The 27946-nt window shown below is 46.7% G+C and overlaps 1 protein-coding gene across 1 annotated transcript; it reads left to right on the forward strand.

The window, feature by feature from the left end:
* Positions 1 to 18127: 18127 nt before the first annotated feature.
* On the forward strand, positions 18128 to 21861 carry RTP2 (receptor transporter protein 2). The gene is made up of 2 exons (NM_001192316.1): positions 18128 to 18291; positions 21354 to 21861. The coding sequence occupies exons 1-2, from the start codon at positions 18128 to 18130 to the stop codon at positions 21859 to 21861; spliced, it is 672 nt and encodes a 223-aa protein (NP_001179245.1).
* Positions 21862 to 27946: the final 6085 nt, after the last annotated feature.

The raw sequence follows: 27946 nt of genomic DNA on the forward strand, positions 1-27946 counted from the left end.
TCACTCAGAGCTTTAGGCTGAACTTCAAATGAATGACCTCAGTTCTAGCCCTTCTGACACCAATGTGTGGGTCCTTTCCTCCTCTGGGTCTTAGAGAGTTTGCTCATTCTGTGAAGTGAGAAGGCTCGTCTTGCCTTCTGGCTTCATAAACAGTTTCTCTTTCCTGGGGCCCAAGGACAGTATGGGAAGCCCTCAGCTTCAACTCTTGCCTTCCTCAGTGACTTGGTGCCTTTGGAGGATTTTTGCTGTCTCCTAGGTGGTGGATAGACATCTACAGACTCAGAAGCTTTATGAATCCCTATGCGCCAAGCCAAACCCCATCCCTGCTGAAGCGTTCTTTGCACCAAGAACTCTGGTGGAAGTCAGCCGCCTCTTCCTGAGTGACAACCACTACCCCTCTGAGTCCCTTTCCCACCCACCCCTGAGGGAATCGGATTAACTAGATTGTTTACAATTCCATGATTCACCCTGGCTTGCTTTGGCACCCGGTTTTATTTTACCTCAGACCCCCTCAGAAACCAAGTTTGACTGACAGGAACTAAGAATGGTGAGGACAAGTGTGGTCACGGCCGCCTGCCCAGAGGAGAAAGTCCTCACCGCCCCGTCCCGTTCCTGGGTGGCGGTGGCGGTAGTGGGGCGGGGACGCAAGGCAGGGCCTTCCCTGGGCCCTCAGGCCACTGTCTGGACGGTGGTGTCCCTTGGCAGTGCCTCTGCAGCAGGCTCCACACACGTGCTGGGAAGCCTGCGGGAGCTCACCCCCCAAAGCCCCTGAGAGAACCTCAGAAAGTCACATTGCCCCTCTGCCAGCCACATGGCCGGCCTTGCAGCTCAGGTTTCCTTTGAAGATGACTTTAAAGGACTCGCCAGCTCAAGGCCTCGGCTCACCCTGCTCTTTGAAAGGGGGGAAAATGATCCCTCTGCTCCCATAGACACTTGGCAGAAGAACTTACAAAACAGACAGCTTCAGGAATGACAATTCACAGGCCCAAGGGAGGCTGGCCCCAGGGCTGCTTGGCTCCCCAGGGGCCTCCGAGTTTGTTTACATATCATTACTGTTTAATAGAGAGAGAGGAGGCTGGGGCAGACAGTGTGGGTGGCATTCAAGTTCAAACAAAAGAGAAGATCAAAGAGTAACTGCAGCCAATTGACAATCAATAACAGGTAAAAGGCAAACAGTTAAGCTGGGGCAGAGGGAATACAGAATTTTTATTACCAAAGTGTGACTGGAGCACAACTTTCCACAAATGCATAGCTTTTAAAACAGGGTGTCTGATGCTTTTCTCTCGGTTGTAGGGTTTTGAGAGGAAAAGTTGCTAAGGACAAGAGTAGTGGTTAGAATAAACTTAGGAGCCGGAAGGATGGAGGATGGTAAGGATCACCTCGCTGAAATCTGTCCTTGACCCAGGAAGGGACTGAGGTGAAGAAACTAGGCTACCGTCACCCAGGGCACTGGAGCAGAGAGTGGAGGGCAGGCTCCTGCCTCTGACCCTGCCCGGAGGGAAAGAAGATCAGTCACAAATGTTCCCATTGCAGAAATGAGAAAGCTGATGCAGGGACTTGTCCAGGGTCACACAGCTAAGATGTGGCCAACTAAACTGAGTTCATACAACTGCTTGTTGGTGGAAGTTCAATCACCTCTTTTTTGGGGAAAAATGAGCTATTTCCTTTGGAATATGGGTTCATTTGCCTCTCTGTGTCACTCAGAGTAGTATATCTATTAAACATGGTAATAACATCTGGCATTTGTGAGGCGCTTAGTATTTTCAAAGCACGTTGGTGTCAGCAATCACATTCTATCTCCTAACTACTCCTCAGAGCAGAGGTGTAGCAGCAGTTCGAGAAGTTACAGTGGAAAACCAGGGGCCATAATAACACATCAAACTGCACCTGCACACAGAATTAAAAAAAAAAAAAAAGAAACTGCTTTGTCCCAGCCCTGATGGAGGAGTCAGACCTTGGGCAGCCACATCTCATACCACGTGACCCACCTCCCTGATTTGTCTAACGACGGACACGGGACCCCAGGGCAAAGTGCTACCTGAGAGAGGCAATGATGAGTTGGGCCACTAGAATCTTGAGTTCTGGGGATTTACAGTGATATTTGGAGACAACCAGTCAGTCCAGTGTTTCTCCAGTTTCGGTGATTTGTAATCCACTTTCATGATTTTGCTATCTCATCATACCTTGAACATTTACGTACTGCTGCTGCTGCTGCTAAGTCGCTTCATCCGTGTCCGACTCTGTGCGACCTCAGAGATGGCAGCCCACCAGGCTCCCCCGTCCCTGGGATTCTCCAGGCAAGAACACTGGAGTGGGTTGCCATTTCCTTCTCCAATGCATGAAAGTGAAAAGTGAGAGTGAAGTTGCTCAGTCATGTCCGACTCTTCACGACCCCGTGGACTACAGCCTACCAGGCTCCTCCATCCATGGGATTTTCCAGGCAAGAGTACTGGAGTGGGGTGCCATTGCCTTCTCCAACATTTATGTACTAGTAGCATATTCAAAAGCAGAGACATTACTTTGCCAACAAAGGTTCGTCTAGTCAAGGCTATGGTTTTTCCTGTGGTCATGTATGGATGTGAGAGTTGGACTGTGAAGAAAGCTGAGAGCTGAAGAATTGATGCTTTTGAACTGTGGTGTTGGAGAAGACTCTTGAGAGTCCTTTGGACTGCAAGGAGATCCAACCAGTCCATTCTGAAGGAGATCAGCCCTGGGATTTCTTTGGAAGGAATGATGCTAAAGCTGAAACTTCAGTACTTTGGCCACCTCATGCGAAGAGTTGACTCATTGGAAAAGACTCTGATGATGGGAGGGATTGGGGGCAAGAGGAGAAGGGGACGACAGAGGATGAGATGGCTGGATGGCATCACTGACTCGATGGACGTGAGTCTGAGTGAACTCCGGGAGTTGGTGATGGACAGGGAGGCCTGGCCTGCTGCGATTCATGGGGTCTCAAAGAGTTGGATATGACTGAGCTACTGATCTGATCTGATCTTTAAATCAACTCACTTTCAAGATATAGTTTTTCCAACATAAATGAAAATAAAGAGTCATCATTCATAATAAAAATGTCCACTCTGTGCCTTCTAGAAAGTGAAAGTGACATCATTCAGTCGTGTCCGACTCTTTTCAACCCCATAGACTGTAGCCTACCAGGCGCCTCTGTCCATGGGATTTTCCAGGCAATAGTACTGGAGTGGGTTGCCATTTCCTTCTCCAGGGGATCTTCCCAACCCAGGGCTTGAACCAGGGTCTCCTGCATTGTAGACAGACACTTTACCATCTGAGCCACCAGGGAAGTCCTAGAAACTATACGTTCTATCAGAGGTATGTTTGGAAAACTCTAAGAGAATTGGGATACGGAAAGAAAAGGAAAGCGATGCAGAGAGAAGCTGATCCCCTGGGGAGAAGCTGGGTGTCATTAATGGCGCCACAATGAGATCCCTGGACAAGGATTTTAACTGGAATGCCCTGCCACCACCAGGTTGATTTCTAGAAGATTCCATCTCTTTTATAACCACTTCATAATAAGGTCTCTGCCTTTACTCCTATATCACCCATCACACTTGGCCTGGTTTGAGTGAGTCCCTGTTTCCTGGAACCAAAAGAGCACGGTTTACACATGTACCCAGGTTTGAGGTGTGTGCCATCAGGGAGACCATTCAGTACTCTCAGATTGGGTTCAGGGTTCTCAATAAGAGGCTAAGGAATGCTGTAATCCCTCCCATGTAAGACACAAAGCATGGTCTACCCAATGTACTGTAAACACATGGAAAGACCACATTCCTCCAATCCCTCAAAGCAGTGGCAGGAGGCTTCTCAAAGGCATGCAGCTGCCAAGCCCTGGTGGGTACTGGCAACACAGTCTCCAGGGTCAGGCACCTTCACTGAAGGAGGAAAGGCTTTAGCATCACTAAGGAAATGGCCTTCTAGAAAGGCAGGAGCTGAAGCAGGAGGGTCTTGGAGTCTAGGAAGAGCACTCAATGGGGTTTGGAACCCACAGAGAACTATCTTAACCCTAAGCCCCTGGACAATGGAAACAGTGACAGGCTTTATGAACTCCAAATCACTGTGGAAGGTGACTGTAGCCATGAAATTAAAAGACACTTGCTCCTTGGAAGGAAAGTTATGACCAACCTAGATAGCATATTCAAAAGCAGAGACATTACTTTGCCAACAAAGGTCCGTCTAGTCAAGGCTATGGTTTTTCCAATAGTCATGTATGGATATGAGAGTTGGACTATAAAGAAAACTGAGCACAAAAGAATTGATGCTTTTGAACTGTGGTGTTGGAGAAGACTCTTGAGGGTCCCTTGGACTGCAAGGAGATCCAACCAGTCCATCCTAAAGGAAATCAGTCCTGAATATTCACTGGAAGGACTGATGCTGAAGCTGAAACTCCAATACTTTGGCTACCTGATACAAAGAACTGACTCCTTGGAAAAGACCCTGCTGCTGGAAAAGATTGAAGGCAGGAGGAGAAGGGGACAACAGAGGATGAGACGGCTGGATGGCATCATCGACTCGATGGATGCATGAATTTGAGTAAATTCTGGGAGTTGGCAATGGACAGGGAGGCGTGGCTTGCTACAGTCCATGGGGTCACAAAGAGTTGGACATGACTGAGAGACTGAACTGAACTGAAGCCCCTGGAGTCTTGCCCCATTATTAAATGATTCTGACTCGTAATCACAAGGGACTAACTTCTCTGTACCTCTAAGAGATGAGTTTCCTGGGTCCTTCCTCCTTTAGTACTTGCAACAGGCAGGTTGATTAAATAACAAGCATGCTTAGAATCAGAATCACAGAATAGCACGCCTGTACGGGCCTTAGCAATTAGGATCTTAGTCTGAAGAAAGAAGTAAAAATGTTAGTCACTCAGTTGTGTCTGACTCTTTGTGACCCCAAGGACTGTAACCCACCAGGCTTCTCTGTCTGGAATTTTCCAGGCAAGGACACGAGTGGATTGCCATTCCCTTCTCCAGGGGATCTTTCCAACCTGGGAAATGAACCCAGGACTTCTGCATTGCAGGCAGATTCTCTACTGTCTGAGCCACCAGGGAAGCTTGGGATTCTGGGCTGTGTGCATGCTAAGCCACTTCAGTCATGCCCAACTCTTTGAGACCCTATTGACTGAAGCCCTTCAGGCTCCTCTGTCCATGGGATTTTCCAGGCAAGAATACTGGAGTGGGTTGCCATGTCCTCCTCCAGGGGACCTTCTCAGGCCAGGGATCGAACCTGTGTCTCCTGCATTGACAGGTAGGTTCTTTACCACTATCACCACCTGGGAAGCCCAGATTTTAGTCTATGGGTGCCGAAACCAGGGGAAAGGCAACAAGCTTAATGTCACACCCAGAATTTTTAACAAAGAGGTCTGTCTCCTGACAGCCAGGTGGTTTGTAACATGGTCCCAGCCTCCAGGGAGTGTGCGGTCACTTGGAAAGACAAAACATGGACAAACATGGAAGTAAAATCACAAAGAAACACGAGACATGCCATTGTGGCTAAAAAAATGATGTCCCTGACTATTGGGAGGGGGGAGGGGTGTGGCTTTGAGGATTCCAAAATGCTAGAAATGGCAAGCTGCTCTTTAGGGCAGCACAGGGTAGCAGGCCTGTGGAGCTGGGGCTGGGTGGAAGCACTCCCGGGGCTGGTGCAGTCCTCCTCTTTTCTGTGGGACTGCAGTGCCTCCTTCCGTCTGCGAAGATCTCTCCTCCCTGGTATCACCCATAGCAGCCATCTCTGGAGGTGGTTGGTTTCCTAGGGCTGCCTTAATAAAGCACCAAAAACTAAGTGGCTTGGACTCAGGAGTGGGTTGTTCTACAACTCTGAGAGCGAGGAGTTGGCAGGCTTGCTTCCTTTTGAGCTCAGTGAAAAGAAAGTGAAAGTCACTTAGTTGTGTCCTATTCTTTGCAACACTGTGGACTATATGGTCCATGGAATTCTCCAGGCCGGGACACTGGAGTGCGTAGCTGTTCCCTTCTCCAGGGGATCTTCCCAACTCAGGGATTGAACCCAGATCTCCCGCATTGCAGGCAGATTCTTTACCAGCTGAGCCACCAGGGAAGCCTAAGAATACTGCAGTGGGTAGCCTATCCCTTCTCCAGTGGATGTTCCTGACCCAGAAATGGAACCAGGGTCTCCTGCAGCTCAGTGAAGCAGGATCTTATTCCAGTCCTCTCCTTTTGCTTCCATTAGTTTACTGGAAACCCTTGTGACTCCTTGGCTTGTAGAAGCGTCACCTTGATCTCTGTCTTCATCTTCACTTGGCATTCTCCCCGTGTGTATGTGTGTGTATCTGTGTCCATATTTCCCTTTTTAATACAGACACCAATCAAATGGGAGTAGCACCCACCATACAGACTTCATCTTCACTAATTATATCTGCCAAGATTCTATTTCCAAATCAGGTCACATTTTGAGGTACTGGGGGTTAGGATTTCAACACAAGAATGGGGGTGCATACTTCAGCCCATGGGCCTACCAAGTGGTGGTGGTGGTAAAGAACCCATCTGCCAAAGCAGGAGATGCAAGAGACATGGGTTTAATCCCTGGGTTGGGAAGATCCCCTGGAGAAGGAAATGGCAACCCACAGCACTATTCTTGCCTGGGAAATCCCACGGACAGAAGAGCCTGGTGGGCTACAGTGCATGGGGTCTCAAGTGTCAGGCACGACTGAGCGCACACAGCACAGTGGCAGCAATTCAGCACATGACAGGAATTATCTGTGGGAGGGGATGGTGAGACGCTCTCAGAAGCGGCAGCCCCCACACGTCTTCTTTACACTTTCTCTTTACTGTCTGAGGTGAAGGGAACTAAGGTTTTGAGGGACTTCTTGACTCTGGGCACAGGGCCTTGCACGGTGGCCTCAGTCACGTCACAGCAAAGCACTGCAGAGGGTGGGGAGGGGCGTTTACTTGACCTCTCCCAGACAAGAGGTCACTTGTTAGGAGTCAGGCAGTACCTCTTCTCTTTTCCTTCTCACCACCTGTCTCTCTTATCAAAGGCGGCCGTAGGGGAGGGAAGGAAGTGTGTCTCATCTCAGAAGAGCACAAGGAAACAAAGTCACTAAGCTCAGTGAGTAAGGACACTTCCAGTATGCAGAGGGGAGAAAGCTCTAGGAGTCACGGGAATCTCTGCAGAATAGGGATCTCTGAGAATATGTATTCAGATCGTTACAGGTTTGATAAAAGTCCCCTAACAGGAACAGGAGACTATTATAGTTAGTGGTATTTTGAAAAGTCCTGGAGAGTTTGTGCTGACCCTGGTGGTGACCTAATCCAGACCTCTGCCACAGTGAGTATGTAAAGGTACTGTTGCCCGCTGCCTGGTGAGAGGTGAGAATCTCGACTCTCATCCAGCATCTTCACCGTACATAGAAGGACGCCAAGTGACACTAAGCAAAGATTCTAGGAGGACTCAGACACACCTTTCCCAGTACCTACACCAGTATTCTTTTCAGTAAAATCACTGCCATGATTTTCTATTTCTAAACCTGAGTGCAGCCACTAAATGATTGTCTTCTTCCTATGTCTTCCTATATGGCATCACTTCTTCAGTGTGGCCTGAGGGGAGTGAAACTTGAGCCAAGATTTATAAAGAGGAGGAACTCAATTGGATTGAATGAAGGATTTTCACATAGATGTTTAAGGATGGGATGGGCTTTGAGGTGGCTTCTGGACTCACTTCTGAGGTGACGAAGCAGAAAATGCACAGTGAGGTGGCAGTAACTTTGACTTGCGTGGAGAGTTGAACTAAATCACTCTAAGATCCCGTTCAAGCTTGAGATTTTTCTAAGATCCCATCCCATTGAGAAACTGGTTCTGATCACGGAAAGAGTCAAGAGCATGGGTCTGTTTATGAATCTCAAAAGAGAAAAGAGCATGACCACATGAGTCTGGGGCTGTTTTGTGTAGGATGAACAGCTTCTGTACCCCTAAACTGAGCTGCATTCTAGGGGTGGCCTGTGTCCCTCCTTTTTTCTTGGGGGTTCACACACAGCATTTCTTGAGAGTGGGACTATACCTCATCTCCCGCTATTCCTACCTGGAGCTCCCTATCTTTTAGTTTCATGGAGAAATGCATCGTTTTCCCAACATATCAGTCTTCAGTGTCCTTGTATATATCACAGCCTCTGCTTAGCATGTCTTTTTTTCTTCTTCTACTTTCCCTCACCCTGGGAACTCTTTAAAGACCATACATTCATGAATTTTCTCAGCCTGGAAAACCGTGAGCATCTGTATAGCTTTCTTGAATGGCAGACTGAAAGAGTGAGTATGTGATTAAGTGTTCCAGTTGGTTTTTTAGCTCTTCTGGCACCCAGATTACGAGGCAGTTCTGTTAGTGCAGTCTAGCAAATAGCCACAAGATGGCAGGGTAGACCAAGCCGTGAAGGCCACAGGGGCCACTGGTTCCAGAGACAGAGAAAGACAGTGTAAATGAGTATCTCAGTGGCAAGTCTTGTTCACCTCTCTGCGACCTCATGGACTGTAGCCTGCCAGGTGCCTGTGTCCATGGAATTTTTCAGGCAGGAATACTGGAGCGGGTTGCCATTTCCTACTCCAGGGGATCTTCCTAGAGATCAAGAGATCTTCCCAGAGACAACCATGTCTCTTGGATCTCCTGCTTTGGCTGGTGGATTCTTTACCACTGTGCTACCTGGGAAGCCCCAAGATGTAAATGAGTCTGTGCAGTGTTTTTCTAATTGGCCTCTTATGCTTTGTGCTTCTTCCCTTTCTATGACCCTCCTTCCTCAGCAAAGTTATGCAACAGAATTGGCTGGTGGCCCGTGGGATGTGACTCGAGGTCCTTTGGCCCTCAAATCGCTCCTTCGGAGACCTACTTGGGAGTGTAAATTTCCACTCAGGAAGTCGTTCCTTTGAGTTTAGCTTTTGCAGTTCTTCTTGGAAAGGAGGGGGGCGGGTCATAGGAGATGACACTAATAAGAATAACTAACTTTAGAGATCACCAGGAGCTCTCATTTCCAAGAGTTCACTTAATCTTCAATGCCATCTTGCCAGTCAAGAAAGAATCCATTTGGCAGATGAAGAATCTGAGGCTCAGAAAGGAAAACACATGAAGAATAAGCGGTGGGCTGGGAGTGGAAACTTTGCCTTCCAGCTTGCGGTCGGTGGTTGCTCACGTAGACAGTACCTTTGTGCTGGGTGGTGAGGTAAAGATACATTCTGCATCATCGTGCTATCTTCATGTGCCCTAGTGCATGGCTTCTCGGTACAACACAGGCTCGGAAGAGAGTTCAGGATCTCAGAACTAGAATTCTTTTCCATTTAAAATAAAAATTTTTAAGGAAGACGGAGAGGAAACGGAGAGGCATGGCATGGAACACGGCATGACACGGCAACAGCAGCCTCATGTCCGAGTGTGGCCCTGAACTCCGGGGCCCGGCGTCAGGGGTGGACTGGCTGCCTTACTGCTCGCTTTCCATGTGGAGGGCCTGGTGAGGCACCATAAACTGTGCTCTCCTAGTCATATTCAGTGACCCCGGGTAGGGGTGTGTGTGTGTTGGTGTGGGTGTGACATCAGCCAATCCCTGCTGATGTGGACTTCACACAGTGCTATCCCAGGCAAACAAGCGCTATCCTTGGCCTTTACTCAAGGTCTTTGTTCTTGGTCAGGAAGCTTCTTCTGGTCTTCAGGTTCTGGCTCTAAATGCAAAGACAGTCCAGGATTGTCTCCCAAGCCTCTTCAAGAAACCATGACTCTGGCTTTTCCAGCCTATGTAACTGGGAGATGGGAGACAGCGGTGGGTAATTTCTCTTGCTGGGGGTATCCTGGGACTAGAATTCAGGCATCCAGACCCCAGAGTTCTAATTGCTGGAGGCTGGCCCCTTCTCATCTGCTGTTCCCAGTATTTTCTGCATCCAGGAGACCAACACTTACACACCCAGGCTTTGGGGCTTCCCTGCTCAAGCCTTCTTTTACTGTCACAGTTCAAGAGGGGCTTACAAAAACTCTACTTAACAGTTCCCATGAGGCTTCAAGTTCATACATAATTATAATTCATAACTGCTAAGGCATAATCTTTCTTTTAAAAATAACTTATTCCTATGTGTTTAATTTTGAAATTAATACCAGTGAAGTGCAGCAAAATTTGGAAAACAGTGATGACAATAATAATGATACTAAATAATATTTAATGAATATTCACAATGTTCTAGGATCATTAAAAAATTTTTTTTACTTTTAAATGATTATAGATTAATGGTAAAGAATCTGCCTGCAATTTGGAAAACCTGGGTTTGATCCCTGGATTGGGAAGATCCCCTGGAGAAGGGAATGGCTACCCACTCCAGTATTCTTGCCTGGAGAACTCCATGGACAGAGGAGCCTGGTGGGCTACAGTCCATGGGGTCTCAGAGTCGGACATGACTGAGTGACTTTCACTTTCACTTCTAGGATCTTTAAAAAAAATTTTTTTTAAATTTTTAAATAATTATAGATTCATAGGAAGTCACAAAAGTTGTACATAGAGGTCCTGTGTACCTGTCTTCCAGTTTCCCCCAGTGGTAAAGTATTATGTTTCTATAAAGGTGTTAGTCTCTCAGTTGTGTTGTGACCACATGGACTGTAGCCCACCAGCCTCCTCTGTCCATGGGATTCTCTGGGCAAGAATACTGGAGTGGGTAGCCATTCCCTTCTCCAGGGGATCTTTCTGACCTAGGGGCTGAATCTGGGTCTCCTGAATTGCAGGCAGATTCTTTACTGTCTGAGCCACCAGGCCTAATATCAAAGTCAGGACGGTGATTCAGTTGGTGTAACCATAGATCTTATTCATATCTTGCCAGTTTTACATGAATTGGTGCATGCACATGTGTGTGTGTGTGTGTGTATGGATAGCCCTGTGCAATTTTATCTCCTGTATAGATTTATGGCCACCACAATCAAGACACACAACTGTGCCATCACCACAAAGCTCCCTCGTGCTACTCCTTCAGTTATCCTCTTTCTCTCTTCATCCCTAATCCCTGACAACTACTATCTGTTCTCCATCTGTATAAATTCATCATTTTCAGAATGTTTCATAAATGGAACATACTAATAGTAATAAAATACAGTGAAATAGTAATAATAAATGCCAATTGTGGAGCATTCACTATGTGCCAGGGGCATTCACTATGTGCTTTTAGCTTTGTATAAGTATGAACTCATTGATCCTCTCAATACCATTGCAAAGTGTCCATTACTATCCCTACTTTATGGACATGGAAACAGATAATCACCCAATTTTATGCTGCCAGTAACAGGCAGAACTGAAATTAAATACAGATATGGCTCTAGAATTTGAGGTTTTAACTGTAATATTACACCATCTCTCAAAATATATTCAATACAAAATTTAAAAGCCTAAATACAGAAAAGTACAATAAAGAAAGGGCAACAGCAGCCTCAGAAAATGTCAAAGGTTTGGTACCATTACAGACTGCATTCTCTCAGAACAATGCAACTGAGTTAAAAATCAATAACAAAATGAGAATTGGAAAAATCCCATTTATCTATTAAAAAAAAAAAATCAACAAAACCCTAAAACAATTCATGGGGCAGAGAAGAAGAGATGGCGCTTATTCTAGCAAGAGGGCCACAGGTTCATGGATAGAATGTCATTGCAGTGAAGGTACGATTGTTTCCAGACCACAAAGGCAACTCTGTGCTGCCTCAGGCTGAGTCTGGAAGGGCAGGGACTGTGTTTTGTTTACCCCAGTAGCCTCAGAGCTTCACTCTGCATTGACAGGGAGTCAATCAATAACTGTCTATTTATGAATTAAAAAATAGATCTCACGGTGGACAATATCTATAGTCCCTTGAATCCATAAGACAAAGCTGGAGGAAGCTACGCTACCAGAAGCAAAATCACACTGAAACACAGATAGACGTCTGTAGGAACAGTAAAATTAAGGACCGGACATCTGTATTAGGGTTTGTGAGAGCACTTTGCTTTTCATGGTGCCTCTAGACACTAAAATCTCATCAGTGAACAGAGCTGGGGGAGGTGAGCACTTCTGACATTTGGAAATAGAAGATAAGAATGAAAGTGATCGATCTGAGGTTATCACCAATTTGAGATAAGTATACAGGTCTCTGTCTCCCCATGGAAAGGTTTATGCCAAGAGTAGACCCTTCACATTGCCAGAGACTATTTGCCTGAACTTTTAAGAATCCTGAAGTCGAAAACTCAAGAAATGTATACAAAAGCTTACTGCCTTTTACTGGAATCACAGATTGCCAAAGCCTGACCTCATGTCACAAATTAACCACTTTTTTTCAGCTTTTGATAGTCTATTTTTACACAGAGGCAGTATCGTAATGATGTCACAAGGTACGGTGTGGGCAGCAGCACGTGCGAGGCTCAAGGGAACGCTGCAGCTGAGGGGTTGATGGCTGGAGCCAGATGGGGTGCCTGAACACAGGCTCGGGAATAAGGCTCTGTGTTTCATCAGTCATTATATACCAAACTAGAAATATGTCAGTGCTATACAACACTTAAAACCGTTACACTCCCTTTTTAATTTAAACACGTTTTATAGTCAAATAAAGTAAAATTTTTACCAATAATAACTGGACAAAATAGTGAAGGGCAGGGAGAGGTAGGGACAAGAGAATGTAGAACTTTGGCCTATTCTTTAATACATTGTTGTACTGCTTGACATTTTATAGTGAGGTTATTACTTTTAATAAATCTGGACCTAGGGACAAGCTTAAAGGATAAAATGTACATATTGGTAAGCCAGATTGTTTGGGTCCAAATCTTGGAACTGTCACTGATTAAATAACTGCATGAGTGCAAGCTCAGTCGCTACTGTCGTGTCCAGCTCTTGTGAGCCTATGGAGTAAAGCCCACCAGGCTCCTCTGCCCATGGGATTCTCCAAGCAAGAATACTGGAGTGGGTTGCCATGTCCTCCTCCAGGGGATCTTCCTAACCTAGGGATCGAACCTGAGTCTCCTGCGTCTCCTGCATTCCAGGCTGATTCTTTACAGTTGAGCCACTGGGGAAGCCCATTAACTAAGTGACTTCCAGTATATAACCTAGACTTCTGATACTTCAATTTCCTCATATGTAATATGGGGATAATAATTAGATTATCAACCTCATAGAATTCTTGTGTGTTTAAATTAATTAACATATGTAAAGTACTAAGAAAAACTCATGATGCAAAGTAAGCACTCTGTCACTATTAACTTTTACTATAATTAAGGCTAATCAGGATTTTCCTTCCAACTAGATTTTAAGGTGAAGAAATAATCTGCTTGTTTTCTTGTTTCATTGTTTCCTTAGCTGTTTCCTGATGTCTCAAGAACTGGTTTATGACTTCATCTGTTTCTTATATCATATAAAGTCTCTTGGAAGAATGACTTGGACTCCCATATGAAAACTGAAGCTACCCATGAGTTTGGTGTTGTACTCTGACCAGTTTACATCAATAGGTTCCCTTGGACATTGAAGCCATTCTGGATTGAAGCTTAGAGTTCCCTCACCCTCTTGGATTTGACTTAATTGTGCAGAGAGCAACACAGATTAAATAATTATAATGTATTTTGCACCTTTGGCTACTTTATCATCACAGAATTTACTCTCCAGTATAAATTATTTTTCAAACTCTTTTTTCCCCATCCTTACTGGCATCAGTTCACATTAAGATTTTCCTGTCCTTCTATGCATGATGTGTGCTCAATCATGTCTGATTCTTCGCAACCCCCAAAACTGTAACCCACCAGGCTCTTCTGTCCATGGGATTTCCCCAGCAAGAATACTTGAGTGAGTTGCCATTTCCTTCTCCAGGGGATCTTCCTGATCCAGGAATCAAATCCACATCTCCTGAGACTCCTGCTTTGGCACGTGCATTTTTACCATTGAGCCACCTGGGAAGCTTTCCTGTCCTTCTATATTATCTTTTAAAAACTAAGTAGTGGACATTTCTCTCCTTCTGACATGGCCCACACTGTGTCTGTGGAGTGTGTTTCTTTCTAAATAAATCTACTCCTTATCTATCACTTTGTCTCTCACTGAATTTTTCCTGTGATGAGACATCAAGAACCTGAGCTTCATAAAGTCCTGAGACCACACACCCTAACACCACACAAAAATAAGCTCAAAATGGATTAAAGATCCAAATGTAAGGCCAAACACTGTAAAACTCTTAGAAGAAAACAGGCAGAGCACTCTGACATAAATCGCAATAAGACTTTTAAATCCACCTCCTGAAGTAATGAAAAAAAAAGAAAACAAATGGGCCCTAATTAAACTTAAAACCTTTCACACAGCAAAGGAAACCATAAACAAAATGAAAACACAACCCTCCAGAATAAGAGAAAATATTTGCAAATGAAGTAACTAACAAGGGATTAATCTCCAAAATATACAAACAGCTCATGCAGCTCAATATAAAAGAACAATCAGAAAATGTTCAGAATATCTAAATAGACATCATATGTCATTTCTCCAAAAATAACATATGATGGTTAAAAAGTACACCATCACTAATTATTAGGAAAATGCAAATCAGAACTATAATAAGGTATCACAGCACACCGATCAGAATGGCCATCATCAAAAACTCTACAAACAATAAATGGTGCAGAGGATGTGCAGAGAAGGGAACCCTCCTACACTGTTGGTGGGAATGTAAACTAATACAGCCACTATGGAGAACAATATAGAGGTTCCTTAAAAAACTAAAAATAGAACTACCATATGATCCAGCAATCCCACTCCTAGGCATATATCAGAACAAAGCCATAATTTGAAAAGATACATGCACACCAAGACATGGAAATAGTCTAGATGTCCATCGTGGCAGAGGAATGAATAAAGAAGATGTATATACAATGAAATACTATTCAGCCATAAAAAAGAATGAAATTTTGCCATTTACAGCAACATGGATGGACCTAAAGACCTAAATACTGAATGAAGTAAGTCATACAGAGAAAGAGAAATATCATGATATTGCTTATATGCAGAATCTAAAAAAAGAAATAGAGTTACAGATGTAAAAAATAACCTTATGAACCCTGTAAGTCTCAATAGTTGGTTCAGATCAGTAATGGCAGTCTTTGGAAATGCTACTAAAAGAGGTATTTCTTTCTAAACCTATTGTCAACTTTATTAGTTATGTTATGTTAATAAGGAAGTATAAGTTTACATCCCCCACAAAAGATCCTGATGTGTTTCATGCTGTTCAGTCTACATGTAAGAGATAGAAAATTTAAAAATTGTCATTTTCCCCACTCTAGAGGTTACAGTTGGAATAAAACTGAAGTCAAAGTGAAAAAAAGAAAATAAACTTACAATTAACAGTGGGTAAGGCAGGAGGGATAAGTTGGAAGAATCAGATTGACATATACATACTACTATGTCTAAAATGACAACTAGTAAGAATCTATGGCGTAGCACAGGGAACTCTACTCAATACTCTGTAATGGCCTAGAAGAGAAAGGGCTCTAAAAGAGAGTGGATATATGTAAATGTGTAACAGATTCACTTTGCTGTACACCTGAAACTAACATAATATTGTAGATCAACTCTACTCCAATAAACATTTTTTTAAAAATATGGCCGCCCTGCAGAGTGAAACTGCCAGTGTGTGATGTGGCCACAGCTGCATTAGTGAGCTCTTACACTGGCTCCAACCCTGTGCTCTTTGCAGACAAGTGAGGTTGCAATTGTGAGGTGTAATTTGGTTGTATCACAAGCTATTTCTTCTTGAGAGAAAACAGGACTGTGATACAGAAGGATGACTTATATTGACTTCTGCTTAGAGTGCTCCCACTCAAATTAAGTCTCATTCTAGGCCTAAGGGGATTGCATCATTTGAGTAAAAGCAAGCAAGTGAACCCTGACAATCCTGCCGTCTATCTTTTTGTTTTTTATTCATTGTCATTTGTTCTGAGAACAATGACATAGTATATTCAAGAGAGTAACTCCTGGCACATGGCTCTGGGCTGGGCCATGGGCTCCTCAACTCATTCAGTGCCCAGGATTCCCGGGAACTCCCAGCCTGCCTGCCTGGTAACTGACTGTTAAGAGCACCTCCTTCGAGGAGCGAGCCGCCCAGTCCTGAGCCCAGGAATTTCCTTGGCCAAATCATTTCCATTTCTGGGCAGAAGCTGTTTTAATTCAGCGTCACGAGATTTCAGGTAAGAGATGAGGAGCTCAATGAGGAAATCAGATATTTAAAAATAAAGAGTAGCTCCCCACCCCCTAGCCCCCCACAAAAAAATAAAGGGTCTCTCTAGTGCTCTCAGTCAAGGTCTCTAAGTCACAGTTTTGTCTTTCTGAGGTCTTCAGCACACAGCTGGTAGAGGACACGTCCCTCTCTGAGAGGCGTTCCAATGACCCTACCTGAGGTGAACAGCACTCAGGGCAAAGACCCAAGTCTGGAGTTCAACACTGAAAGCTTTCTTTCTGGCTCCTTTTAGTTCTGCATGCTCTTCACTCTGTGATCCAATTTCCTGGTTGAAGAACCGAAGGATGACTATAGCCAGTGTACATGTGTGCTAAGTCGCTTCAGTTGTGTCTGACTCTTTGCAACCCTATGAACTGTAGCCCACCAGGCTCCGCTGTCCATGGGATTCTCCAGACAAGAATACTGGAGTGGGTTGCCATGCCCTCCTCCAAGGGATCTTCCTGACCCAGGGATCGAACCTGCATCTCTTATGTCTCCTGCATTGACAGGTGGGTTCTTTACCACTAGTTCCACTTGGGAAGCCCAGACTATAGCTGGAAAAGCCCTTCTATCACAGCCTGCCCTGTGAGGTGAGAAGACTGAGCTCCACTGTGGGAAATGACAGAATTCTAAGACCATGCAGACCTTGGGGCAGAGCTGGAGTCAGCTGCCAAGTCGCCTTATCTTTTCCCTGCTGAGGCTGCCTCTCTCCAGCAACGGTGCCTTCGTTTGGATTATGCAAATATGGGGCCAAGTTCCCTGCTAGTCTCAAAAGTATTTAAATTGGGCATCAGGGAGCTGTGGGTACTCTATTGCCTGCCTCTTTCAGCAGCAGCAGAGGCAGCAGTAGCCATCAGCACAGAACCAGCTTGCTCCCCTAGCAGCTGCCTGGGATTAGGAACCGAATACAAGCTCAACAATTCTATGAATTTCTGAATTTACAATGTTATCACCATGCTTCTCACAGCATATGAAGTTATATTCTATCTCACCAACTGGTCTGTGAGCTCCCCAAGCAAAGGAACCACATGTCACCTCTTTCTCAATGTGTCACTTCCCTTATGTGTCAGGAGTGCAATAGTACTGCAATAAAGACCCTGATGCTGAGAAAGATTGAGAGCAGGAGGAGAAGGGGGCAACAGAGGATCAGATGGTTGGATCGCATCACCGATTCAATGGACATGAGTTTGAGCAAACTCTGGGAGACAGTTAAGGACAGGGAAGCCTGGTGTGCTGCAGTTCATGAGGTCACAGAGTCGGACAAGACTTAGTGACCAAACAGCAACAAAATGAACATATAGGTTTGGGTTTGGTGGAGCTGAATCTGGCTCATGGATGAGCCACTTGGAGGTGTATAAACCTCAGCCTCCTGATCTGGGTGAAGCAGCGGGGGTAATCCCTGCCTTGGCCAGAGCACAGGTCAAGCAGCTAGTGCTTGGTACGTGGTAAATGATGGTTCCAGCACATCAGGGGATGTGGGTGCCATAGGCGCTGCATTTCCCAGTCCCTCGTTTCTCTGTGGTCCCCTAGGGTGTCCCAGTCACCATAGTACATGAAGTGGAGAATGCCTGGAAGACTGGTAGGGGTGAAACAGAATCACCAAATCATCCTTGCCTCCTGGAGACCTGGGAAGCCTGGGTGAGTGTGGTCCGGGGCTCAGCCCCTACCCTGCTCACTGCCCTTGCATCACTGCCCAGCCCTGCATCCCCAGCCTAGCTCAGGGCCCTGGGACTCCCCTTTGGGACTTCCCTCTTCCCCAGCCCCGGCCTCAGCTGCCATGGCAACAGGTACCAGGGTGACAAAGGAGGTTGCTGGGTCCTGTTTCCTTCTGGTCCTGACAAGGAAGCTTTCCAGGCCTCAGAGATTGCACTGCTCTGCACCACCTGGCTGTTTTCTGTGTTCTCGCTCAGGTTGAGCTCAAACTCCCAGCTCTGCCAACAGGACCATGTGCACCAGCCTGACCACTTGTGAATGGAAGAAAGTCTTCTATGAGAAGATGGAGGTGGCCAAACCAGCTGACAGCTGGGAGCTCATCATAGACCCCAACCTCAAGCCCAACGAGCTGGCTCCTGGCTGGAAGCAGTACCTGGAGCAGCATGCCTCAGGCAGGTAAGAGGTGGGGTGTGAAGGGCTGTGGGGAGCCCTGTGGCACAGCCCAGGGGCACCTTCCAAGAGGAGGCAGAGATGCATGGAGCCCAATTCTAGGGTCAACTCAGGTTAGAGGTTAGAGGCCAGAGAAGGAACTGCCAGGTGGGTCGAACCAGCTTTGATTCTAATCCCAGCTATACCACTAACTCCCTGAATGCTCCTAGCAAGTTGTATTCTGTCTCTAGGTCTGCATTTTCCATAGTAAAGAGCTGTGATTCTTCAATGCTCCTGCAGTCTTTGACATTTTAAATGTTTTCACATGTTCCTGATTTCTTAAAGATTGGTAGGAACAAAGCAGAGGCAGCCATGTGGTCCATTGGGGAAAGCCTTAGCTCTTTCTGGTCCTAGGTCTGTGCAGTCAACTCAATGAAATCAGATTTGAATACAAAAGCATTTATTGTTCACCTGCTAAGCTCTAGAAACTGGCTTTGAAGCTAACAACTGTGAATTTGGGCAAATCCTTTTCCCTGTGTAGTTTTCATTTTCACATTTGCAAAACCAGAGAGTGGGCCTGAAGTGATCAATCAAATCTCTTCCAGCTCTTTTACCTACAGGTCTGTGACAAAAAGATCTTTGGGCAGGAGTTCAGTAGATCCTCAGTGACTTCCCTGGTGGCTCAGATGGTAAAGCGTCTGTCTACAATGCGGGAGACCCAGGTTCCATCCCGGGGTTGGGAAGATCTGCTGGAGAAGGAAATGGCAATCCACTCCAGTACTATTGCCTGGAAAATCCCATGGACAGAGGAGCCTGGTAGGCTACAGTCCATGGGGTCGCAAAGAGTTGGACACGACTGAGTGACTTCACTTCACTTCAGTAGGTCCTCAGGGCACAGCATCGCATACGGTATAGGAGCTCCATGTCTTTCATACAGCAAGGGGTCCCTGGGTCAAGAGGACACATGCATCTGAAGTCCACTTGCCTCTCCCTCTTCTAGATCACGGTTGGGGTTGGGGCCAACAGAATGCCCTGCCCAAACTGCCTCAAGCTCATCTCCAGGGTTGATGTGGGACTCTTCCCTGGTGGTGGCTGTGTTCTGGGGGTGTAAACAGAACCTGGACACACAGCTTGGGCTGTTCACACATGCTTGCTTGCCTGTGGAGTTCCTTGTGGCACTGGGGGTGGGACAGAAGGAGGCAGGCTGTGGGTGGAGAGCTTACACTTGAACTCCTTCCCCCAAACCTGCAAATGTTAGCATGATCCCGCCTAGGACCAAAGACAGAGAGGCAGGGGTTAATTGGCTCATTTCAACTTAAACCCCCGCAAGACACATCTGATGGGCACCTGTTATCAGCTGGGCCCCAGCTCCGTCTCTGACTAGCTGCGTGTGTGCAGAGGGCTCTCTTTCCGTGAAATGAAAGGCTGACTAGATGATCCAAAGTTTCCCTCCTCCTGGCTCCAGTACGTTGAGATATAAGACCTGAGGTCTGGCTTGAGGGAGGGGAAAGATCTCCGGATTGGCTTGATTTTAAAAGGTGCAGAAGGAGGAGACTGACAATGTGAAGCTCTGAGTTGGCAAGTGGGAGGGGTGGAAGGGCTGGAAACTCAGGTGCAGGGGCCCAGCAGGTTGGAGGCTGAGCCCCACAGGCTCGTGGCTCCTCTCGCCTCAGGGCTCAGCTGGTCCTACTCCTGGCTTCCAGTTGGCCTCAGGTGGTGTTGGAGAAGCATCACCCTTGTGCATATTCTGCACAGAGACTTGCCCTACCTATAAGTGTTGGGACTCAGTAACCCTGCTGCCAAGCAGCTCTGGCCTAGCATGGGGAGGCAGGATGGAGGCGGACACTCCCTGCTGGCTCAGGGCCAATGAAGACGCTCTGGCCTGACAACCCTGCCTCAGGGTGCACTGGATCCTGTGCTGCGCTTGTGCTGTCTGTGGGCCCTAGGGTTTGGGGCCATGCTTGGCTTCATTTCCATTCCACAGTCTGGGCTGCGTGGTGCTTGGCATCACAGTAGGTGCTGTGCAGGACCTGTTGGACTGAACTGAGTTCTTCATCAGAGGTCCTTCAGGGCTATTTACAGGGGTCTTGGAGAGGGTCAGCAGTGAAGGCAGATGCAACTCAGTGGACCCAATACTGCCATACAGCCTCAAGGACAGGGCCCTGGAAGAGCTCTATCTCAGGGATGGAAGGAATTGCCATTGGCAGTAATGAGTTCTCTGTCATTGAAGATGTGCAAGCACTGGGGAGAGCTGAGATGAAGCCTAAGCCATATGAGTCCCAGGCCACTTCCCTTGTATTTCCTGAGGCCAAAACCCAAAGGGGCCTGGTTAGACAAAGCAGCCAGTGTGTATATAAATGTGATGTGTATATGTGTGTGGAGGGCCTGTGTGTACATAAATGTGCATGTGTGTATATGTGTGTGGAGGGGTATGCAAACCGGGATACACCTTCCCAACCTCTGCTGCAGCCCTGGATTGGGATCTAAGGATGATCTGTCAAGGGACAGGAGAGTGCCCTTTGTGAAAGTGCATGGACCAAACTCTATAGTCTTCCGCCTGCTGGCCCATCTCACCCATCTGCCTGCCTGTCCTGTGAATTCTCTGTGTTCTGTGTTTGAGACAGCTAGAGGCAAGTCTTTGCCCCAGAGCAGACAGGATGCATGAGTGAGATGTGTGGTCATCCCCTTTATCAGAGTCATGAGAGGGATGAGCAGGAGGATTCTTATTGGGCACAATTATCCTGCATTTCACAGGTGAAAAATAAGGTCCAGACTGGCGAGAGTGACCCTGGGCAGCATCCAGACCCATGTCAGACCAAGGGAGGGTACACAGGAGGTAGGCTGGAGAGCAATGCTGGAGGCCAGATGGCTCTGGTGTCTGGCTTATGAGGATGCTGTCCTAGGCCCAGGGGAGTTCTCCAAGAGGAGGCGGAGACGCAGGCTCAGGCACTAATGTACCCAGGGGGCAGTAAATACTCCACCTTGACTTCCAGGCCCAGGCACCCAGTGCCCTTCCTTTCCAGTCTCCTCCAGGAGGGCTGTCTGGAAGGGAGGCCCACCTTGTCCATCCCTGTCTCTCTTCCCCGCAGGTTCCACTGCACCTGGTGCTGGCACACCTGGCAGTCAGCCAACGTGGTTATCCTCTACCACATGTACCTGGACCGCGCCCAGCGGGCGGGCTCGGTGCGCATGCGCGTCTTCAAGCAGCTGTGCTATGAGTGCGGCACGGCGCGGCTGGACGAGTCGAGCATGCTGGAGGAGAACATCGAGAACCTGGTGGACAACCTCATCACCAGCCTGCGCGAGCAGTGCTACGACGAGGACGGCGGCCAGTACCGCATCCACGTGGCCAGCCGCCCGGATAGCGGGCCGCACCGCAGCGAGTTCTGCGAGGCCTGCCAGGAGGGCATTGTGCACTGGAAGCCCAGCGAGAAGCTGCTAGAGGAGGAGGTGACCTTCTCCGGTGCCTCCAAGTCAAGGGCCCAGGAGGGATCCGGCTACAACTTCTTCTCCCTTCGCTGGTGCCTCTTCTGGGCCTCCCTCTGTCTGCTCATTGTCTATCTGCAGTTCTCCTTCCGAAGGTCGACCTTCCTTTAGTGCAGCTGGTTGAGGGTGGGGGAGGGCTCGTGGGGATGAGAGTGGGGATGCAGGGAGTGCAGTTCTGGTCCTGCTTCTGCTACAGATTCAGTTTATGACGCTGGACAGCCCAGTTACCTCTCTGGACCTCAGTTTATTACCCTGCAGAATGAAAGTTGTTCCAGGAGGTATTTAATAATCCTTCCATTAAAACTCACAGTGATGGGGGCATGGGGAGAAGGGTCTAAGGTGGATTTAGAACTCTCTCCACGTCTGGTGTTAGTACTTATCTCACAGTGGGCAGCCCCTCCCTCCACCTCCACCTCTACCCCTTATTCTGCTTCATTTCCATATGCCATATCCCCTTAGGACCCCCTTAGGTCCAGTCTTGTCCCTGCCTGATTCTCAAGGTCATCTTCAGTTGCTTCTGAGCATCCCACCATGGTTCCCTTTGGGGCGGGCTGTGGCTCCACTCAAGGCATCTTCAATCAATATTCAATGTGTCTTCACCCTGTCCCTCTCCTGGAGAGCCAGCTCCCACCATTCTGAAAGACACCATTTTTTTTTTTAAACTCTGATGCTAGAGCCTGCTTGGCTGGAATTATTTAGAACTGCACTGTCCAATACTGTTAGTCATTAGCCATACGTGGCTAAGTTTAAATTAATTAAAATAAAATGAAAAATTCAGTTCCTCAGTTGTACCAGCCAAATATCAAGGACTTAGTGGCTAGTGGTACTGTGCAGATATAGAACATGTTCACAGAAACTTCTACTGGATAGTATTTGTCTAGAATTTGGACTTCGCATGTCAGTGTATGTGGTCTCATAAAATAAGAGGTGGGTACAGGTTTAAAGTATCTGCAGTCTGAAGCCTTCTGGGGACAGGGACAGGTGGTGGGGTACAGATACACAAATAAATATGTATCCTCTGTGCTCTGTCAGTTGACTGGAATTCTTGAATCCCAGTGTTACCTAAATTTATTTCCTGGGAAGGAGGCCTTGTAAACGTTCACCGCAAGTGATGGCTCTGTGTATGTGTGTGTGTGTTTGTGTGTGTGTATGTGTGTGTGTGTGTTTGTGTGTGTGTGTCGGTTTGGGACTTGGGAGAATGCATTCCTGTGCTCTGTAGAAGTATGTGAGCTGTGGCACCACTGTTTACATGTGATGCAGTATGATGTGTGATATTGCCATCCTGTATGGAAATACCTTGTAGAAGAGTCTATAGCTGTTCTAAATGCCGGGGATGCTGAGGGAAAGGGCAGGTGAGGCAGATCTGGGGACGTGAATCCTCCAGGTGACAGTGGGGCTGTGTACCTCCGTTTAGGGCAGGCAATGACCAGGGGGACACACGAACAGTGGAGACAGCGCCTGTCTGCCGGCCTCTCCCCCCTGCCCAGTCCACGAGATTGCCCCCGAGAGAGAACGCATTTGCTTTATCTGTCCTCTCAGGTATAGCTGTGACTTGGATGATTTGATTCATGATCTGGTATCAGATAACCCTCTGCTTATTATTATCTGGAATAGGAGAAGAAACTCTGCCATTCACACTCTGAGTAGTTTCGTGACATTCACACCTTTCTATAGCTCACCTTTAGAGCTTCTGCCCCAAGTGGGGCCTGCAAACTGAAGATGGGAGTTCAAGGTAGTGTGTTTGTCTGGACGTGATTCCAGAGATGGGCTGCTGTGGACACTGCTGTCACCTGTACACTTATGTGCAGGCTGGCTTTACCCTTCTCTGGCTTTGGCAGAGGGCTTCCGGTGACTTGTCCAGATTCCTCCATGGACCTGCAGGAGCAGAGAGCTAGGCTGTCTGGGGAAATCGACATTTCTTCGACTGGGTGCAGTAGAGGCACAGGAAAAGTTCAGGCTGGTGCATTTGTAAACTAGCGGGCATGTGGGGTTGTATTTACCTCTTCCAGTCACAGAGGAGGCTCAGCTGGGCCTGGGCCTCTGCAGAGCATGTGCCTCAGGGGTGTTGCTCAATCGCAGACATGAGGTGGCTCCTGGGAAGATGAACATGGCAGTCCAGGAATCATGAGGTTTCCTGAGGTCTCCAACTGTTCCCAGCTCGATAAAGCAGCACCAGCAGCATCTATTACTGAAACTGTGGTGTGTGAGGTGTGGTGTGTGAGGTTAGGGCTAGACTGCTGAGATTGCGTCAGGGGGAGACTCAGGCCTCAGGTGGATCAACAAAGGTAGAGCCTCTGAGGTGGGCCTGGGGGTTGAAGAGCCACTAAAAATGGAGTCGGGGTGAGGGGAATAGAGCAGATGGAATGAGACGAGATCTGGGGAAAATTTGAGATGAACGTCTTCTCCTTTAGCAATCTCTTCTTTTCAGTATTATAAGTACACCTGTATCTTCTTCATATTTAACTCAAATGAAACTTCCCCAACTTCACATCCCCTCTAACTACTACCAGGTATTTTAAAAAATTCCCTCAAAGACATGTTTCTCAAAGAGTAGGTTATATTTGTCCTCCTTAATTCTTGGGAGTCTCATTTCCATGTCCTTAAAACTGTCACCCTGCACCCCATTGCCAAACCATCTCTGTCTCACTGCTGCCTTTTGCTCTCCCTCCTTGAAGGTTCCAGGTCAGCATTTTCTCCTTAGTCTCCTATCTCTGTTTCCTCTCTGCTGCTATGGCATTCTTTCTCTCAGCATCCCTTACATTCCCCGGGATTCTCTCGCTCTGCTGATTTTCTATTATATACACCCCCCATGCTTTAGGTTTTCACTACATATGAACTTCTGGCTCTTATCGATTCTCTAACAATTTCTACTGAACTCCAGATCTCCAGATCAATTGACCTTTCCACCAGGAGTTGCCTCAGCATGACCAAAGCTGATCTCATCATTCTGCCATCCAAATTTGCTCCTCCTATTTTAGAAATCTGGTATTTATCTCCTGACCTCTTGTACCACCCTTCCCCACCCTGGACAAATTGGTCACCATGCCCTGTTGATTGCTCTTCCCAAGTACTTCCAGGGTTGATCTTCTTGCTTTTCTTCCTGTTTACTGCTACCTAAACTCATCATTTGTATGCCTTGCCTCTGTAGTCTCCTTCATTATCATCATGGCTGTAGCCTCCCCCACAGCCCATAGCCCACCCTCCACACTACCACTATCCCGGGGTAACTTTCTAATAATCTACATGGTTGAGTCATTCTCTTGCTTACCCTCTTTCCTGCTAATGGATGAAACTCTCATTAGCCAGCCGCACCTCATTTCCAGATACTCATAATACATATCATTTACTGAGGAGGACTCAAGAAACACTTGCTGTTATAATCATTTTCTGTGTGTGAGGTGCTGTGCTAAGCCCCGGGAGAGGCCAGGACCTCACCCCTTGAAGCCACCTCTGCTACTGAATTTTGCATATTGTCACCATTTGCATGTGTGCCTGTCCCCCACTGTCTCTTGCTTTTCATCCCCAGGACCTGACACAAAGTCACTGCTTAATCAGGATGGTTGACTGACTAAATTCCTGTCTTGTTGCTGCAGTATTCTCTACCACACCTTTGTTCCCACCGAGAGCAATCCTGTGCGTCTCATGTATTGTGATACCCCAGCTGGAAGTAAAGGGAATGCAGACTTCATGTCAGCTAGTATTTCTAATCTCCCCTTAGTAACAGCCCGTGAACTAGGCACTATGATTATCCACACTTCCAGGGGGAAAACAGGCTTAGTGAGATGTCCAGTTTGTGAGCTGGTTAGTTTGTTACAGAACCCAGGATTCCAAGAAATAAAGAGCTAAATAAGCCCATTTGGGCTCAATATATTATATTTATTATATATATTGAGACTCAGATCCTGGACAAAGACCACAGCACTTTGCCAGAGGGCAGAGGCACCCACGAACATTCAGATGACAGCTGGACCTGAAGGTGGTGGAGCGGGGGTAGGGTGGGTGGGGAGTCAGAGTCCGAGTTCTAAAACCTGGAAGCAGAAATGTCTGAAAAATGTGCAAAAATTGCCTGCTAGTTTGGCTGACAAGAGGTTTAGGAGAGAACTTTCTCAGATACTTGGTGTGAAATTAACCCTGTGGGCACGGACGTTTGTCCCTGTGATGGGGAGTGGATATTTGTTCCTCATCTCTCATGAAGCCCATGTGGCCTGTCAAAAGAGGCTGTCTTCTTATTCTTGTTTTCTTTAGTAATTCTTTTATACCCTGTAACAGCATCTGTGTTATAGGTGTTGCAAGAAGTCAGTGCACTATAACCCCTGTGTGTCTCTTTCTGCTTTTTTCACACCACGAAGTCAGTATACCTGGCTTTCATTAATTGCTGGTTGGCAGTTGTTTGCAGAGTATCTGATGAAGAGGACAGTGAGGCGTGGAAAAAAAATTGTGCTAAGACTCAGGATCTCTAGGCACTAGTCTAACAGCACAGTGGAGTGAGTCAATGCAGACCCATTACCAACCCAGGAAAAACTACATGGAGTATATCCTATGGTTATACAACTGTTATCCTTCCATTTTCATCCATAAGTCAACATCTGTCTGCTCTGGTCTGTTTCATTCCTGGTAGTCCTAAGTTCTTGGGTCACAAAGATAATTAGACATAGTCGCTAACTTGGAGGGCTCACAACGTGTGCTAGTCAGTGCTAGGAAAGGGACAATTTTAGTCATACCTGGGGGTAAGGAGTTAGGGATGGTTTCTTAGACCAGTCATGCAGGGGTATATTTTGTAGAAGTGGTCAGGGAGTCAAGGGTGGGTCTCAGAGGGAGCTAAGGGCATCCCATGCTGAGTGAACAAAAAAGAACACCCATGGACTTCCTTGGTTATTCAGTGGTTGAGAATCCACCTGCCAATGCAGGGGACACAAGTTCAATCCCTGCTCCAGGAAGATTCCACATGCCTTTGGGCAACTAAGCCCATGCATCACAACTACAAAGCGTGAACTCTAGAGCCTGTGAGCCACAGCTACTGAAGCCTAAATGCTGTAGAGCTCATGCTCCCTAACAAGAGAAGCCACCTCAGTGAGAAGCCTGCACACTGCAGCTGAAGAGTAGCCGCCACTTGCCGCAGCTAGAGAAAAGCCCGAGAGAAGCAACAAAGACCCAGCACAGCCAAAAATAAGTAAATAAATTAGAAAAAGCAAAAGGGAGACCTAGAGACAGAGCTTTGAGAAGGCAATGGCACCCACTCCAGTATTCTAGCCTGGAAAATCCCATGGATGGAGGAGCCTGGTGGGCTGCAGTCCATGGGGTCGCTAAGAGTCAGACACGACTGAGCGGCTTCACTTTCACTTTTCACTTTCATGCATTGGGGAAGGAAATGGCAACCCACTCCAGTGTTCTTGCCTGGAGAATCCCAGGGACGGGGGAGCCTGGTGGGCTGCCATCTCTGAGGTCGCACAGAGTTGGACACAAATGAAGCGACTTAGCAGCAGCAGCAGCAAAGACAGAGCTTATTTTACGCTCAGGAAGAATAAGCAACCAGCTACCAGAAGAGGGCAGGATGGAGCCCAAGAGGAAGCTAGGCACCCTGGCTAGAAAGAGGCAGAAAAGCAAGGAGGGTTGGAGTTGGGTAAAGACAGCTCTTTTGGCTCAAGTAAGGAGTGAGAGCAAGGAGCATAAGACACATTTTATTACCATTTTTAGAACTTGTCTTTAAAAGCAAATATAAAAAAAAAAAATAGTGCTGAACCGTAATCCTACCCTTGTGTCTTCTAGAAACATTTGAATGCCTACATATTTTATCTTAGGTGCCTTTATGTATTAAAGTAGCATTCAGTTTTCCTCCTCATTCTGATCTTTCTCCGTCCATGTTTTCTTCTCACTCAAGGAGCTAGAATAGCTTCATTTCTTATCTTTAGATACAGCAATAAATGATTTCTTCAGGTGTACCGTAGGTCATGAGAATCTGGGCTGCAAGTCATAAAAGTAACAACTTTGCTCAAACAACACAGAAACCTTTATTTATTCAATGCTGAAAATAAAGTCAATTAACTAATTTAATAATCAGTGAAAATAGCAGTTTGTTTCTGGTCCTAATTGTTCATGTTTTTTCAATTCAGTTGCGAACAATTGGAGTACAGCTGATTTTCCATTTTGCTTTTTTATTCCTTTCTGTTTGTTTCTACATTGAAGGTGAATTACATTC

Source organism: Bos taurus, chromosome 1, assembly GCF_002263795.3.
Source record: "Bos taurus isolate L1 Dominette 01449 registration number 42190680 breed Hereford chromosome 1, ARS-UCD2.0, whole genome shotgun sequence".
In the NCBI taxonomy this organism is placed as follows: Eukaryota; Metazoa; Chordata; class Mammalia; order Artiodactyla; family Bovidae; genus Bos; species Bos taurus.